The sequence below is a fragment of the Eleutherodactylus coqui genome, chromosome 8 (assembly GCF_035609145.1).
Source record: "Eleutherodactylus coqui strain aEleCoq1 chromosome 8, aEleCoq1.hap1, whole genome shotgun sequence".
Classification (NCBI taxonomy): Eukaryota; Metazoa; Chordata; class Amphibia; order Anura; family Eleutherodactylidae; genus Eleutherodactylus; species Eleutherodactylus coqui.
Genome location: NC_089844.1, coordinates 148571043 through 148589847, shown reverse-complemented (window position 1 = coordinate 148589847; position 18805 = coordinate 148571043). Strand labels below are relative to the sequence as shown.

The 18805-nt window shown below is 40.5% G+C and overlaps 1 protein-coding gene across 1 annotated transcript in view; it reads left to right on the top strand.

Annotated features, from left to right (window-relative positions):
* Positions 1-18805, top strand: part of MYO15A (myosin XVA) — a 106115-nt gene that overhangs the window by 212 nt on the left and 87098 nt on the right. The window contains exons 2-12 of the mRNA XM_066577864.1: positions 511-574; positions 651-760; positions 912-986; positions 8785-8875; positions 12038-12141; positions 12230-12293; positions 12822-12935; positions 15767-15928; positions 17234-17347; positions 17425-17483; positions 17644-17767. Coding sequence (XP_066433961.1) covers positions 511-574; positions 651-760; positions 912-986; positions 8785-8875; positions 12038-12141; positions 12230-12293; positions 12822-12935; positions 15767-15928; positions 17234-17347; positions 17425-17483; positions 17644-17767 — 1081 coding nt within the window. The remainder of the gene's footprint in view (positions 1-510; positions 575-650; positions 761-911; positions 987-8784; positions 8876-12037; positions 12142-12229; positions 12294-12821; positions 12936-15766; positions 15929-17233; positions 17348-17424; positions 17484-17643; positions 17768-18805) is intronic.

Below are 18805 nucleotides of genomic sequence, written 5' to 3'. Positions count from 1 at the left end.
GGTGTTTTCCCTCACTTCAGGTTCCAGAATGCCTGTCCATAGCCCCGTACAGAACATTCTGTGTACTGCACTCCTACAGTACCGATACAAAGTAATAATACTCCTCTATGCTATAGTACCAATCTGTACCTCCTCGAAGTAATAACGCCCCTTTGTGCTATGATGCCAGTTTGTGCCCTCTTAAAGTAATAGTTCCACTCTGTGCCCCTACAGTCCATAGCTTTCTCTGTTCACCAAAACTATGGCTGCAGAGGGCAAACTTTCTTACGTTGCTGCAGGGCACATCACAGCTCTGTGCATAGTATAGCATGAAACCAGGACAATCCGCATGCCTTCCCGGACAGCACCTGAAAATTGAGACTGTCCCGCTGGACTAGAGCCAGTTGGATGGCATGAGTTTATGTATGCATATTTCATTGCAACGTTACTATATCTTTTCAGCATTGGGTATTTTATATGCATGTATTGAATATGTATACTGTTTGTGATGCAGCCATTGCCCCTTTGCAGGGACTTACAGGAAGCTTCTGTCCTCCACAACTTGAGGAAAAGGTTTGAGCGGGAGCTGATATATGTGAGTATTATATGGCATCTTTAGCAGGAGTTCTGTTTCAAGATGACAGTAACAAGCCTCTTGTCCCCTTCCCCAGACCTATATTGGTAGCATCCTCATTTCATTAAACCCATACAGGATGCTGAATATTTATGGGACGGACCATGTCCTGTACTATGAAGGGAAAGCCTTGGGAGAGACTCCTCCGTAAGTGGTCCTGATTCCTCTTCTCTTATTTATGCGTACACCTTTATAAGGACATCTCCCTCTATAACTATGCATGACACTTCGAGCTCTGTATGACAAAAGATGTGCGCCATAAAGAGATTAATTACTCAATTAAAATATTTTTTTCCAGACACCTTTTTGCAATTGCGAACATAGCCTACACCAAACTGATGGATGCCAAACATAACCAGTGTATTATCATTAGGTGAGTGGGCAATGAGTGTGAATACTGCATGGGGTGCGCTCATTCACAGCTTACAACCTGTTGGGATCCAAATTGTTATTCATAGCGGGCAGTATTATAGTAGTTATATTATTGTACATAGGGGGCAGTATTATAGTAGTTATATTATTGTGCATAGGAGGCAGTATTATAGTAGTTATATTATTGTACATAGGAGGCAGTATTATAGTAGTTATATTCTTGTACATAGGAGCAGTATTATAGTAGTTACATTCTTGTACATAGGGGGCAGTATTATAGTAGTTATATTCTTGTAAAGAGGGAGCAGTATTATAGTAGGTATATTCTTGTACATAGGAGCAGTATTATAGTAGTTATATTCTTGTACATAGGGGCAGTATTATAGTAGGTATATTCTTGTACATAGGGGGCAGTATTATAGTAGTTATATTCTTGTACATAGGGGGCAGTATTATAGTAGTTATATTCTTGTACATAGGGGCCAGTATTATAGTAGTTATATTCTTGTACATAGGAAGCAGTAATATAGTAGTTTTATTTTTGTACATAGGGGGCAGTATTATAGTAGTTATATTATTGTACATAAGGGGGCAGTAATATAGTAGTTTTATTCTTGTACATAGGAGCAGTAATATAGTAGTTATATTCTTGTACATAGGGGGGCAGTATTATAGCAGCTATATTCTTGTACATAGGGGGCAGTATTACAGTAGTTATATTCTTGTATATAGGGGGCAGTATTATAGTAGTTATATTCTTGTACATAGGAACAGTAGTATAGTACTTATATTCTTGTACATAGGAGGCAGTATTATAGTAGTTATATTCTTGTACATAGGGGGCAGTATTACAGTAGTTATATTCTTGTACATAGGGGGCAGTATTATAGTAGTTATATTCTTGTACATGGGAGCAGTATTATAGTAGTTATATTCTTGTACATAGGGGGCAGTATTATAGTAGTTATATTCTTGTACATAGGGGCCAGTATTATAGTAGTTATATTCTTGTACATAGGAAGCAGTAATATAGTAGTTTTATTCTTGTACATAGGGGGCAGTATTATAGTAGTTATATTATTGTACATAAGGGGGCAGTAATATAGTAGTTTTATTCTTGTACATAGGAGCAGTAATATAGTAGTTATATTCTTGTACATAGGGGGGCAGTATTATAGCAGCTATATTCTTGTACATAGGGGGCAGTATTACAGTAGTTATATTCTTGTATATAGGGGGCAGTATTATAGTAGTTATATTCTTGTACATAGGAACAGTAGTATAGTACTTATATTCTTGTACATAGGAGGCAGTATTATAGTAGTTATATTCTTGTACATAGGGGGCAGTATTACAGTAGTTATATTCTTGTACATAGGGGGCAGTATTATAGTAGTTATATTCTTGTACATGGGAGCAGTATTATAGTAGTTATATTCTTGTACATAGGAGGCAGTATTATAGTAGTTATATTCTTGTACATAGGAGGCAGTATTATAGTAGTTATATTCTTGTACATAGGGGGCACTATTATAGTAGTTATATTCTTGTACATAGGGGGCAGTATTATAGTAGTTATATTCTTGTACATAGGAGGCTGTATTATAGTAGTTATATTCTTGTACATAGGAGGCTCTATTATAGTAGTTATATTCTTGTACATAGGGGGCAGTATTATAGTATAGTCTTGTATATAGGAGCAGTATTATAGTAGTTATATTCTTGTACATAGGGGGCAGTATTATAGTAGTTATATTCTTGTACATAGGAGCAGTATTATAGTAGTTATATTCTTGTACATAGGGGGGCAGTATTATAGTAGTTATATTCTTGTACATAGGAGCAAAATTATAGTAATTATATTCTTGTACATAGGAGCAGTATTGTAGTATATTCTTGTACATAGGGAGCAGTATTATAGCAGTTATATTCTTGTTAAGGATGAGCGAGTATACTCGCTAAAGCACTACTCGTCCGAGTAATGTGCTTTAGACGAGTATCTCCCTGCTCGTCCTTAAAGATTCGGGGACCGCTGCGGGTGACAGGTGAATCGCGGCGGGGAGCAGGGGAGAGCGGGCGGGAGAGAGGGAGAGAGAGATCTGCCCTCCATTCCTCCCCGCTCTCCCCCGCAGCTCCCCGCTCCGCGGCGGTCCCCGAATCTTTAAGGACGAGCAGGGAGATACTCGGCTAAAGCACATTACTCGGACGAGTAGTGCTTTAGCGAGTATACTCGCTCATCCTTAATTCTTGTACATAGGAGGCAGTATTATAGTAGTTATATTCTTGTACATATGGGGCAGTATTATAGTAGTTATATTCTTGTACATAGAGGGCAGTATTATAGTAGTTTTATTCTTGTACATATGGGGCAGTATTATAGTAGTTATATTCTTGTACATAGAGGGCAGTATTACATTAGTTATATTCTTGTAGATAGAGGGCAGTATTATAGTGGTTATATTCTTGTACATAGGAGCAGTATGATAGTAGTTATATTCTTGTACATAGGGGGCAGTATTATATTAGTTATATTCTTGTACATAGGGGGCAGTATTATAGTAGTTATATTCTTGTACATAGGAGCAGTATGATAGTAGTTATATTCTTGTACATAGGGGGCAGTATTATATTAGTTATATTCTTGTACATAGGGGGCAGTATTATCATAATTATGTTCTTGTACATAAGGGGGCAGTATTATAGTACTAATGTTCTTGTACATAGGAGGCAGTATTATAGTAGTTATATTCTTGTACATAGTGGACAGTATTATAGTAGTTATATTCTTGTACATAGGAGGCAATATTATAGTAGTAATATTCTTGTATGTAGGAGCAGTATTATAGTAGTTATATTCTTGTACATAGGGGCAGTATTATAGTAGTTATATTCTTGTATATAGGGGGGCAGTATTATAGCAGCTATATTTTTGTACATAGGGAGCAGTATTAAAGTAGTTATATTCTTGTACATAGGGGGCTGTTTTATAGTAGTTATATTCTTGTACGTAGGGGGCAGTATTATAGTAGTTATATTATTGTACGTAGGGGCAGTATTACAGTAGTTATATTCTTGCACATAGTGGACAGTATTATAGTAGTTATATTCTTGTACATAGGGGCAGTATTATAGTAGTTATATTCTTGCACATAGGGGGCTGTTTTATAGTAGTTATATTCTTGTACGTAGGGGGCAGTATTATAGTAGTTATATTATTGTACGTAGGGGGCAGTATTATAGTAGTTATATTATTGTACGTAGGGGCAGTATTACAGTAGTTATATTCTTGCACATAGTGGACAGTATTATAGTAGTTATATTCTTGTACATAGGGGCAGTATTATAGTAGTTATATTCTTGCACATAGGGGGCAGTATTATAGTAGTTATATTCTTGTACATAGGAGGCAGTATTATAGTAGTTATATTCTTGTACATAGGAGGCAGTATTATAATAGTTATATTCTTGTACATAGGGAGTAGTATTATAGTAGCTATATTCTTGTACATAGGGGGCAGTATTATAGTAGTTATATTCTTGTAGATAGGGGGCAGTATTATAGTAGTTATATTCTTGTACATAGCAGGCAGTATTATAGTAGTTATATTCTTGTACATAGGAGGCAGTATTATAGTAGTTATATTCTTGTACATAGGAGCAGTATTATAGTAGTAATATTCTTGTATGTAGGAACAGTATTATAGTAGTTATATTCTTGTACATGGGGAGCAGTACTATAGTAGTTATATTCTTGTATTTAGGAGTAGTATTATAGTAGTTATATTCTTGTACATAGGGGCAGTATTATAGTAGTTATATTCTTGTATATAGGGGGCAGTGTTATAGTAGTAATATTTTTGTACATAGGAGGCAGTATTATAGTAGCTATATTTTTGTACATAGGGAGCAGTATTCTAGTAGTTATATTCTTGTATATAGGGACAGTATTAAAGTAGTTATATTCTTGTACGTAGGGAGCAATATTCTAGCAGTTATATTCTTGTACATAGGGGGCAGTATTATAGTAGTTATATTCTTGTACATAGAGGGCAGTATTATAGTAGTTATATTCTTGTATATAGGGGGCAGTATTATACTAGTTATATTCTTGTACATAGGGGCAGTATTATAGTAATTATATTCTTGGACATAGGGGGCAGTATTATAGTAAATATATTCTTGGACATAGGGGGCAGTATTATAGTAGTTATATTCTTGTACATAGGGGGCAGTATTATAGTAGTTATATTCTTGTACATAGGGGCAGTATTATAGTAGTTATATTATTGTACATAGGGGGCAGTATTATAGTAGTTATATTCTTGTACATAGGAACAGTAGTATAGTACTTATATTCTTGTACATAGGAGGCAGTATTATAGTAGTTATATTCTTGTACATAGGGGGCAGTATTACAGTAGTTATATTCTTGTACATAGGGGGCAGTATTATAGTAGTTATATTCTTGTACATGGGAGCAGTATTATAGTAGTTATATTCTTGTACATAGGAGGCAGTATTATAGTAGTTATATTCTTGTACATAGGAGGCAGTATTATAGTAGTTATATTCTTGTACATAGGGGGCACTATTATAGTAGTTATATTCTTGTACATAGGGGGCAGTATTATAGTAGTTATATTCTTGTACATAGGAGGCTGTATTATAGTAGTTATATTCTTGTACATAGGAGGCTCTATTATAGTAGTTATATTCTTGTACATAGGGGGCAGTATTATAGTATAGTCTTGTATATAGGAGCAGTATTATAGTAGTTATATTCTTGTACATAGGGGGCAGTATTATAGTAGTTATATTCTTGTACATAGGAGCAGTATTATAGTAGTTATATTCTTGTACATAGGGGGGCAGTATTATAGTAGTTATATTCTTGTACATAGGAGCAAAATTATAGTAATTATATTCTTGTACATAGGAGCAGTATTGTAGTATATTCTTGTACATAGGGAGCAGTATTATAGCAGTTATATTCTTGTTAAGGATGAGCGAGTATACTCGCTAAAGCACTACTCGTCCGAGTAATGTGCTTTAGACGAGTATCTCCCTGCTCGTCCTTAAAGATTCGGGGACCGCTGCGGGTGACAGGTGAGTCGCGGCGGGGAGCAGGGGAGAGCGGGCGGGAGAGAGGGAGAGAGAGATCTGCCCTCCATTCCTCCCCGCTCTCCCCCGCAGCTCCCCGCTCCGCGGCGGTCCCCGAATCTTTAAGGACGAGCAGGGAGATACTCGGCTAAAGCACATTACTCGGACGAGTAGTGCTTTAGCGAGTATACTCGCTCATCCTTAATTCTTGTACATAGGAGGCAGTATTATAGTAGTTATATTCTTGTACATATGGGGCAGTATTATAGTAGTTATATTCTTGTACATAGAGGGCAGTATTATAGTAGTTTTATTCTTGTACATATGGGGCAGTATTATAGTAGTTATATTCTTGTACATAGAGGGCAGTATTACATTAGTTATATTCTTGTAGATAGAGGGCAGTATTATAGTGGTTATATTCTTGTACATAGGAGCAGTATGATAGTAGTTATATTCTTGTACATAGGGGGCAGTATTATATTAGTTATATTCTTGTACATAGGGGGCAGTATTATAGTAGTTATATTCTTGTACATAGGAGCAGTATGATAGTAGTTATATTCTTGTACATAGGGGGCAGTATTATATTAGTTATATTCTTGTACATAGGGGGCAGTATTATCATAATTATGTTCTTGTACATAAGGGGGCAGTATTATAGTACTAATGTTCTTGTACATAGGAGGCAGTATTATAGTAGTTATATTCTTGTACATAGTGGACAGTATTATAGTAGTTATATTCTTGTACATAGGAGGCAATATTATAGTAGTAATATTCTTGTATGTAGGAGCAGTATTATAGTAGTTATATTCTTGTACATAGGGGCAGTATTATAGTAGTTATATTCTTGTATATAGGGGGGCAGTATTATAGCAGCTATATTTTTGTACATAGGGAGCAGTATTAAAGTAGTTATATTCTTGTACATAGGGGGCTGTTTTATAGTAGTTATATTCTTGTACGTAGGGGGCAGTATTATAGTAGTTATATTATTGTACGTAGGGGCAGTATTACAGTAGTTATATTCTTGCACATAGTGGACAGTATTATAGTAGTTATATTCTTGTACATAGGGGCAGTATTATAGTAGTTATATTCTTGCACATAGGGGGCTGTTTTATAGTAGTTATATTCTTGTACGTAGGGGGCAGTATTATAGTAGTTATATTATTGTACGTAGGGGGCAGTATTATAGTAGTTATATTATTGTACGTAGGGGCAGTATTACAGTAGTTATATTCTTGCACATAGTGGACAGTATTATAGTAGTTATATTCTTGTACATAGGGGCAGTATTATAGTAGTTATATTCTTGCACATAGGGGGCAGTATTATAGTAGTTATATTCTTGTACATAGGAGGCAGTATTATAGTAGTTATATTCTTGTACATAGGAGGCAGTATTATAATAGTTATATTCTTGTACATAGGGAGTAGTATTATAGTAGCTATATTCTTGTACATAGGGGGCAGTATTATAGTAGTTATATTCTTGTAGATAGGGGGCAGTATTATAGTAGTTATATTCTTGTACATAGCAGGCAGTATTATAGTAGTTATATTCTTGTACATAGGAGGCAGTATTATAGTAGTTATATTCTTGTACATAGGAGCAGTATTATAGTAGTAATATTCTTGTATGTAGGAACAGTATTATAGTAGTTATATTCTTGTACATGGGGAGCAGTACTATAGTAGTTATATTCTTGTATTTAGGAGTAGTATTATAGTAGTTATATTCTTGTACATAGGGGCAGTATTATAGTAGTTATATTCTTGTATATAGGGGGCAGTGTTATAGTAGTAATATTTTTGTACATAGGAGGCAGTATTATAGTAGCTATATTTTTGTACATAGGGAGCAGTATTCTAGTAGTTATATTCTTGTATATAGGGACAGTATTAAAGTAGTTATATTCTTGTACGTAGGGAGCAATATTCTAGCAGTTATATTCTTGTACATAGGGGGCAGTATTATAGTAGTTATATTCTTGTACATAGAGGGCAGTATTATAGTAGTTATATTCTTGTATATAGGGGGCAGTATTATACTAGTTATATTCTTGTACATAGGGGCAGTATTATAGTAATTATATTCTTGGACATAGGGGGCAGTATTATAGTAAATATATTCTTGGACATAGGGGGCAGTATTATAGTAGTTATATTCTTGTACATAGGGGGCAGTATTATAGTAGTTATATTCTTGTACATAGGGGCAGTATTATAGTAGTTATATTATTGTACATAGGGGGCAGTATTATAGTAGTTATATTCTTGTACATAGCGGGGCAGTATTATAGTAGTTATATTATGATTGTTGTCCAGAAGAAAGATTTTACATTAACTTACATTCACATGGTGTCTTCACCCTCATTCAGGAGTTCTGTTTCAGGGCTCTGTCTGGATGGCTGAAGGTGGTGTCCAGATGGACCCATGGACAGCTCCAAAGGCTGCTACAAGTAAAATTAGCTTTCATTTTTGTTTCAATGTTTTTGTTAGGTCAAATGCTATTCTGTCTGATCAAAATGCTGGTATCTAAATTAAACTTGCTAATAAGGAGACTAAATTGTGCATCTTCGGTCTCTGTTTTACTAATTGGAGCTCATGGAGCCATGCCAGAAGACACTGTGTGAATGTAGCTGAAGTCTGATCATTATTATTTCATTAATTTATTTCTTCGTTATCGTTAGTGGTGAAAGTGGATCTGGTAAAACAGAAGCCACGAAGCTGGTTCTGCGTTACCTGGTAGCGGTTAATCAAAGGCGCGGTGTGACAAACCAGGTGAGTTCTGTACAGTTAATTGTAGTACACTGGCATCAACACACAGACCCCCAATATTGTCAAGTGAACCAAAAATGTCAGTGCACCCTCGTACCAGTCAGTGAGCCTTTTTACTGAGACGCTCAGTAATCTGCACATTGTTATTCCTTGGATCCCAAAGATTTTCCATATATGCCTGAAATTTATAAGACCTCCAGTGATCTTCTGTGACCCCAATATATATCTTGTTTAATAAGAATATTGTTATTTATATAGTTTTAGAATTCTTATCTTTATTTGTATAATGATCCGTTAAATTGTTGCAACTTGTGAGGAGTCTTCAGACAGGCAGGTAAAGAGGCAGAATACATGTTGCGATAAATAGTAACAGTCTTTTCTTTGCCAGGAAAGCGGCAACACAATCTATAGAATCTTGGCAGCACACTCTTGGCCTTAACCCTTTGCAATCCAATTTTGGATTCAGAGTTTCCTAGGGGGCTTTCTCTTTCTGCCATTATACAATAGCGCCATCTGCTGGCTAGAGCCAGTACTGCGGTATTGGACATGCTGGAGAGGCCCCCGACAACAGAGCGGCCAGTAATATACAGCAAGAATACCCTGCTGGACGTCTTCTAACATTGGAGCTGTACAGCCTTCAATCAGAATGTCTTTAGACGTCAGACAGTGGATTGGAAAGGGTTAAGGGTGAATGCCCACAAATGGATTTTTACCGTGTTTCCCGTGGCGGATATCTGTGCATGCATTCCGCAGCTATTAGGTTCTACTAAACCTAATAGCTTTCTGCCCGCTAATGCTCACATGCGGAATTTTACCATGGATTTCCGCAGCGGGAAATAAATTGCGGCATGTTCTATTTGCTGCGGATTTACACCGTGGGAGGTCTCCATTAATATAGCATTAATTGAGACCGCGGAATTCCACGATCACCAGCAGGCACTTTTTGTTTTTAATCTTGGTACTCCCGCGACGTAAATCCGTGGGCGTATCCTGCGATGCTTGTGGGCATGACCCCTAAAACCCTTAAAAGTTCAGTCTCTTTGGGTACGCAGCAGGCCTGGCATGGCTCTGGGGTCCCAAACGACAGAACACACTCACAGTCTCTAAGGTTGTGGTCAGCAGGTCACTGACGGAGTGACTTCAACTCCATGGTCAGGAGGCAGTCCATGTTCTCCTTACTAGGGCTTTCTCGCAGCGCAGTGGTTTCAGCTGCACCCAACCTTTTGAGGTTTCAGGGCTTTCCATGGCTCATTGATGGCTAGGGAGGCATATACGTTTTATATCATTACAAGTTATTTGCATCTTTTTGAATAAGTTTTTTAAATGTATTATTGTATTTAAAACTGATCTAACTGTATCTTACTCCTTCCCATATCCACACATTAACTGGATGTTACAGATAGAGGTACTGCATGTTAGATACTTAACTTCTTACACTGTTTGAGATCTGTCCATCTATGCACATTTACACTTTATTAGAGACTAGAGATGAGCGAGTATACTCTCTAAGGCACATTACTCGAGCGAGTAGTGCCTTAGCCGAGTATCTCCCCGCTCGTCTCTAAAGATTCGGGGGCCGGCGGGGGTGACAGGTGAGTTGCGGCGGGGAGCGGGGGGATAGAGGGAGAGAGAGATCTCCCCTCCATTCCTCCCCGCTCTCCCCCGCCGCTCCCCGCCCCACGCCAGCCCCCGAATCTTTAGAGACGAGCGGGAAGATACTCGGCTAAGGTACTACTCGCTCGAGTAATGTAATTAGAGACCCCAATCTAGCAGCACGTTGGATCTCCTTTGGCCTTCAGAACTGCAGCAATTTATCTAGCTGTATGGGCTTCGTCAGACGAGTGCATCTGCAAATCTGCTCGCCGCTGTGGAGTGTATTTGTGCAGGAACGAGTCAAAAGCCTTTTTTTTACCAAGCAAACTTGGTGCTATTGCATACGTAAAAAAAATGAAGCGCAAAAATAGGCAAGGCCTATTTTTTTCTTGCACAAGAATCCCACCAGTGAAAACGGAACCATTGAAGTCAATGGCTTCGTCATATTTTGTGATTTTCACGCCCACAAGACCCGATGAAAATACGTTTGTCTGTTTAAGCCCTGTATGATGAAATCGTTCTGCAGGAATACTGGCCTAAACAGAGAAGAAGCTTCTGGTAGTTGGTGCAGATTTAATTACCTCTATGTATGTAGTGCATGGATATTATACAACACTTTACATCATACATTAAATGACAGCAGATTCTGTCCCCATTGGGGCTCACTATCTATATCCACCTTTCTTTTCTTTTTTTTTGGAGTGTGAAAGGAAACCAGAATGCCTGAAGAAAACCCAAACAAATACATGCTGTCCTTAGTAAGATTTGAACCTAGGAATGCAGCACGTCAATGCAACATTGCTACCCACTGAGCCACGCTGATCAGCTGACAGGAATGGTTCATCGGTTCATGCTGCTTCCGCCTAATTCCTACCCCCTTAGCAGCATGTTGCAATGAAATCTGGAGTCATCTGACCAGGAGATGTTTCTCCACTGCTCAGTGATACAATTTTTGCATTCTTTTGCCCGCTGGAGACTCGTCTTTCTGTTTCTGGAAGACACAATGGCGCTGGAACTGGTCATCTGCTTTTATAGTCCATCTGTGCTAAGGAACGTCGAGTTGTGTGATTGGACAAGTTAGTTGAAGCACCAGCGTTATATTCAGAGGCTCTTGACTGTGCAACACCTGTTGGTCAGAAGGATTCCTCACATCCTCCTGTGACCCCTTTCAGCAAAGAGTTGTGTCCGTCCACAGGATTCCCTTCCACTGGATGCTTTATTTGATTACGCCATTCTCTGTATACTCTCCACACTGTTATGCAAAACCTCACAAAGCTGATAATGAAATCCCGGCCCTGGCCAGTCTAGCCCTGATGACCAGTGCTCAGATCACTGTATTTCCCAGTTTAAAGTGGATTTACACTAAAACTGATCCGCAGAAAACTTATCACATGATTTTATGCTGCACTCCCGGGGTCATGGGGATAATTTCATACAAGGAAGCTCAAATCACAAGAGGCCTGGGGACTCTAATAAAGTGGCCATGTGTGTGTGTGTATGACATTATATTATCTGGGTGGTGACGGTATGTTTGATGCTACACATTTCTCACATCTTCACTCCTGCCTTCAGATTCTAGAGGCAACACCTTTGTTGGAATCTTTCGGAAATGCCAAAACAGTCCGGAATGATAATTCCAGCCGGTTTGGAAAATTTGTGGAAATTTATCTGGAGGAGTGAGTATTAAACATACTGGATCACATCTTGCTTGTTCATTGCCATATATGTTGCATTTGACCCACTGGCATGTTTCTTCCCCCTCAGAGGTGTAATTTGTGGTGCCATAACATCCCAATATCTGCTTGAAAAATCCAGAATCGTATTCCAGGTAAGTTCTCCTTTTCTCTTGCTGCCACCGCTCAGACTACCTGTAAAGCCATTATAAGCAGTTTGTAGTACAGTTGCCCACGAATGTGCCATATGGACCTGAAGCGGCAGGATCTGGCACTGGCGTAACTATAGAGGTTGCAGGGGATGCGGTTGCACCCGGGCCCATTAACCTTAGGGGGCCCATAAGGCCTCTCTTCTCCATATAGGGAGCCCAGTACTATGAATAAAGCATTATAATTGGGTCCCTGTTACAGGTTTTGCATTGGGGTCCAGGAGCTTCAAGTTACACCTCTGCATTAAGGGGTTAAGAGAAGTTGGGGTGCCCCAAGATAAACGCTTGCACCCGGGCCCATGAGCCTTTAGCTATGTCCCTGGGATCTGGGTATGACTGTAATCTTGGCACACCATATTGTCATGCCCCTTGTATACACAGTGGCAGTTCCCTGCATCCCAATATCTTTAGTTTTGATTTTTGACCCTGTATTGGAAAGAATAATCTAATTTGACCCTTATGGTTTAATTTTAGGCCAAAAATGAGAGGAATTACCACATTTTTTACGAGATGTTGGCCGGTCTTCCCTCTCAACAGAAGCAGGCGTTCTACCTTCAGGATGCCGAAACATATTACTACCTAAATCAGGTGTGTTATAGGAATGGGGCATATTGAGTGTGACCTGGGACCCCAGACGTTAAAGGTCATGGGCTTCTTACAGGGGTTATCCAGTTGTAAACTACTGATGGTCTATCTACATGATAGGACATCAGTAGCAGGTTGGCGGGAGTAGTTTGCTTAGGACCCTTGTCGATCAGCTGTTTTCTGGGCCGTTGCTTTCATGCACTGAGATAACTTCTCCAGGTAGCAGACAGCTCTGTTCCTACTGCAATGGCCCGGCCTTGAAATGAACAGGAACCTGGCCTGCAATACCAAACCTGGCCACTGCACTAAGAAAGGAGCTGTGCGCTTCTTGCAGAAATCAGCTCATAGCAGGTTTGCTCCAGCAGCTGACTGGTGGGTGTCCTTGGTTACAGACCCCCGACAATATACTTTTGACAACCTTTTCTGAGAATAGGCCATTAGACAAACTGGAGCAAGTTCAGAGAAGAGTTACCAAGATGGTGAGCGGTCTGCAAATCATGTCCTATGAAGAACAGTTAAAGGATCTGGAATGTTTAGGGCGCCCACCAACTGGCGTTTGCGATTTTCGTGCGTGAAGAACGCCGCGTTTTTCGCGGCGTTTTTTGCCGCGTTTTCGCGGCTTTTCCATTAATTTCCATTGACTTTCATGGGTGCATTAGGAGAAAATAAGGACACATATGCAACTGACAGTTCCTATGTTAAAAAACGCAACGCAAAAAAAAAAACGCCAGTGGACAGGAGTACATTCAATTCTAATTGCTCTTGAGAAAAAACGCAAAACGCAAAGAAAAAAAAATCGCCAGTGGGTGGGCGCCCTTAGCTTGCAAAACAGAAGGCTGAGAGGAGACTTAATATCTGTCTACAAATAGCTGAAGGGCTGTCACAGTGCAGAGGGATCAGCCCTATTCTCATTTGTACAAGGAAAGACTAGAAGCAATGGGATGAAAGTGAAAGGGGGGACACAGATTAGATATCTGAAAAAACTTTCTGACAGAGAGGCCACTCACACACATGCGCTTTTTACAGCGATTACCTCAGCGTTTTGAATGCCTGCCGTAGACTGCTCCCATTCATTTCAAAGGGGCCTCGAAAATCTGCGCTGCCATTTTCAAGTGTCATCTGCTTTATTTCAATACACCTCATCACCCATCACAATAATGGGGTGCGTTAAAAACTGCTATCGGACACAGTTACCTGCGCCTGAAAATGGCGGTAAAATCACTGCAGAATGCCATGCTCAAAATCGCTGTGTTTTGCTGACACTGTGTGTGAGAGTGACCTGAGGGTGATCAGTGAGTGGAATAGGTTGCCACTGGAGTGGTGAGTTCTCCTTTAATGGAAGTCTACAGAGGCTGGACAGACATCAGTCTGGGATGATTTAGTGATCCTGCATTAAGCAGGGGGTCCGATGACCTTGGAGGTCACTTCCAACTCTACCATTCTTTGACTATATAGTAACTGGAGAACCCCTTTAACAAACACTGTAACATTACTAGAAGTTAAAAAACCTGCCTCTATAATGGACATATGTGCCACTGTTCTCAATCAGCATAACTGGAAAAGGTTCGTTACAGTAAGGGTACTTTTAAACGGCCTAATCTGAGCCATGTGACTAGTTTGAGTCCTCTGGGAGTGGGTGTGGGGTCTCAGGGACTTCTGTACAGGAATTCACTGCAACATTTCGGCTTCCAGCACTAATAAATGAGGACGGACTCTGCATGAGCTTACACCAGTCAGGGAGCTTGGTGATCCTTTGATTGGCCTTTACATAGGCCGATTCAGCATGTATGAGGGATGAACGATGCTTCGTATATTGTTCGTTCCCCCATACTGATTGGCTGCTGTAGGCGGCACATCACTTAGAAGATGTCGACAACAAGGACTTTCTGTGCCAGATAAAAAATGTGAATAGCTGACTAATGAGCAAGTGTTCATTCATCGGGTCACTGGCCCTTCACACAGCCCGAGGATCAAGTACATTTCTACTAACGTTCTTGTCAAAATATCTACCGTGTAAAGGCCCCATAAGTGTGACAGCCATACTATGGGTGTTTGCAATTAAAAAAAATAAAAAAAGAGAAAAAGTAAAGAGTAAAATTAAAAATAAATCTACTGAGAGTTATAATTCATTTGTGGGGTATGAAACAACATCCAGCAAAACGGGATTCTGTGAATGGAAACAGCTCGTTGCCAAAAGGGGTCACAGGAGGATGTCAGGAATCGTTCTGAACAACAGGTGCTGCATAGTCAGAAGCAGCCGAATACAACACCGGTGCTCCGACTTATGTCCTGCCGTTCCTTACCACGGATGGGCTATAGCAGCAGGCAACAAGTTTCAGCGCTATTGTGTCTAAGAGAAACAGAAAGGCGAGAATCCAGGGGACAAAAGAGCGCAAAAATTGTATCACTGAGCAGCGGAAAAACATCTCCTGGTCAGATGGATCCAGATTTCTGTTGCCCCAAGCTGATGGGAGGTCAGAATTTGGTACAAGCAGCATGAAGCACTGACCCCTTCCTGTCAGCTGATCAGAACATATCAGCACCTCCATCTCATCTTCAGCTTCCTGTCCGCAGGGGCCGATATTTCCTAAGAACAATTTTATCACTTAGTGGAATCTATGCCACGACAAACTGCTGCGGTTCTAAAGGAAAAGGAGGTCCAACGCGCTATTAGATGGGGGGTCTCTAATGAAGGGGCCAATCAGTGTATATACATTGCACACCCTATGGGTAGCAAAAAGGCTCTGAACATGTAGGGGAATTTTTATGTACATTACTGCTTTTTTGCGTCTCTGTGGTTAGATATGCCAAATGTTGACTGTCTCCATATTTAGGGAGGTAACTGTGAGATTCCTTCTAAAAGTGATGCTGAAGACTTCCGAAGACTCCTGAATGCCATGGAATCTCTCAGCTTCACCATAGAAGACCAGGATAGCATCTTCCGGATTCTCTCTTCTATCTTGCACTTAGGGAATGTCTATTTTGAAAAGTATGAGGTAAGTACCCAAGAAGCAGAAAAGCTATGGAGCGTAGTTGCGCATATGACAGGAGTTTGAAGAAAACACGGGAAGGTGGGACTTGTCCTATCTTTCTTGCACGTACATGCGGGAAATATAGGGCAAGTCCTATCTTTTCTCGGGCATATTCTGCAACCCTGAGGAAACAGCTATCGTGTTTTCCCTGAAAATAAGACCCTGTCTTATATCAATTTTTTCCCCAAAAAAAGCACAGGGTCTTATTTTCGGGGAATGTGTCTCATCATACTTACCTTGCAGGTGACATCCGGGTCCCCCTGCTGCTCTTCGGAGCTCCAGTGCTCCTGCTTCAATCCTCAGCCGCCATCAGAAAATCGCTTCCTGGTAATGGGGTTCATAAACGCTGCCTCCAGGAAGTGATGGCTCTGATTGGTTCTCATGCGCCGCAGTTCGGACAATCAATTCAGCGCTTGAAGAATCAATCACAGCCATCACATTGGTTCATCGAGTGATGCATTGATTGCCTCAGCCATGGTGCTCAAGAACCAATCAGATCCATCGCTTGCTGGAGGTGGGGTTTATGAACCCCTTTGCCAGCAGGCGATCTTCTGTCTGTGGCTGAGATCTGAAGCAAGAGCGTCATTGCTCCAGAGACCAACGGGAGGGACCCGGACAGCGCCTGCTAGGTAATGCATTGTTTTTTTATGTAGTGTATCTAGGGCTTTTTTGGGGGGTAGAGCTTATATTCCTAGCCACCCCCCACAAAAAAACAGGGTAGGGCTTATTTTAGGGGTAAAACTTATATCAGGGAAAACACAGTAGTGAACACAAAACCATTGAAATCAGCACAGCGGACTTAATCACGCCCCTTTTGTGTTTAAGACCTCACATGGATTCTATGTCTTAAAATCACACTGATTTTTCGCATTGACTGAGCTAAATCCGTATATAGAGACACAGCTGCAACACATGAAAATCCACGGCAGAAATCCGCGGCAACAGTGTGATTTTTTTAATGCAGATTTTCAATCAAATGCACGTTGGTGGCATGTGACCCCAGTCCAGTAGGGAAATCTGCGCCACAGTTCACACAACGTGTATTTTTCTGCATGTGGTTTTTGAAATCTGTATCATGGAACAAAAGAATTGATGTCTGCATGGAAACCACATTGGGCAGCCCCATGCAAATTTCTCCCATTGAATGGTGCTAAATCCGTGAGCATATCTGCATGCAAGTCTATGGCAGCTCTCCAAGGGTGAACATGCAAAGAGACTGCAGTAAGTATCAGGGGTCTTGCTGAGCTCTAAGGGGCTGGTTTCTTTCAGACTGAATCCCAGGAGGTGGCTTCAGTTGTGAGTGCAAGCGAGATCCGAGTGGTGTCCGAACTTCTACAGATATCCCATGAAGGTCTACAGAAAGCCATCACTTATAAAGTGACTGTAAGTACTAGGCAGCAGGTAGCAGCAGTAAATCCTGCAACGGGCGGCTGATCTGATTGAGGTTCTTCATTTTGCAGGAAACAATGAGAGAAAAGATCTTCACTCCCCTGACCGTGGACAGTGCAGTAGATGCCAGGTCAGCAGAAGTTATTGCAAAGTTTGACCTCAGAGCCAACTGTTACTTAATGTAAAGCTGTCATCCAGACATTGGTCTGCCCCCTCAGCTCCTGCTATGGGGCTGCCGGGACGGACGGATGTTTTGATCGTTGCTCAGACATTATTTTTGTGTATTACAGAGATGCAATTGCCAAGATTTTATACTCCCTGCTCTTCAGCTGGCTGACTGATAGAATCAACAAGCTTGTCTACCCCAAACAAGATGCACTGTCCATTGCCATACTGGATATTTATGGCTTTGAGGTAATGGGATTACACAGATTGCCAGATTTTTCGCACCCATATCCTTCCCATCTGAACTACTGCCACCTCCATTCCTTCTATTTTAAAGTATTGAGTATATTGGAGATCCACCTTGTTTGCAATTAGCCAAAAATAATAATAATTGGCCTTGCCTGTCTTGGCTTCAGCACTATGGAGAGCAAATATACTTCTGTAATTTGCATCATTTACTCCCCTGCAGTGAACTCTGCTGACATCTAATGGGAAGGTTTCAAACTGCCATTCCTCATTATCTGCAACATTAAGGTGTCGGTGATGTGCATTCTGGCGAGACAGTGAAACAGGCAGAGGCAACACAGTTTCTCTGCAGCACAACATAATCTACATGCTTCACTCCATAGAAGGGCATAACACTTGAAACACAATGGGCCTAGCAATCCTGAATCAATATTATAGGCTTAGAACAGTCTCTTACGTGAGCGCTTGACAGTCTTTCTATCAAACTCTTGGTCTCTGCTTATATACTCTGGCGGTCGTGGCTGCTCCTGTTCTTCCAGGTATAACTTCTGAAGTTGGGACTCCAGATTCACTAGTCTCTATTCCAGCGAAGCCAGAATCCTGCTGCACACTGATGAGGGGCAAAACCCCTGAAACGGCTGTCTGTGCATGGATTCTGGCTTTGCTTGAAATTCCTGGTCATTGTTACAAGGCTTGTATAAAGAGTCTAACATTGACTTTAGGGATTGCTGCCTTCTAATAGGTGGCACTGTGGAGGTATTTTCCCATCTCCCTTATTTGCATATTCCAGACCGGCGCACTTTGACCATGTTGACACTGGGCAAAAATTTGTTGTAGAGTGTCCATTCCACTGATGCTGATTTCACCCTCTCATTAGAAAAGTTGGAATCCACACCACAAATCTGCTGTTAAAATTGACATGCTGTGGATTTAAGTCCTGCACCGCATCTCAATTTTTGCACTGATTTATTGAGGATTTTTTCTGCAGCGTATGGACAAGACTTTGAGGATCTCATCCACACTGCTGCTACTGTAAGTGCT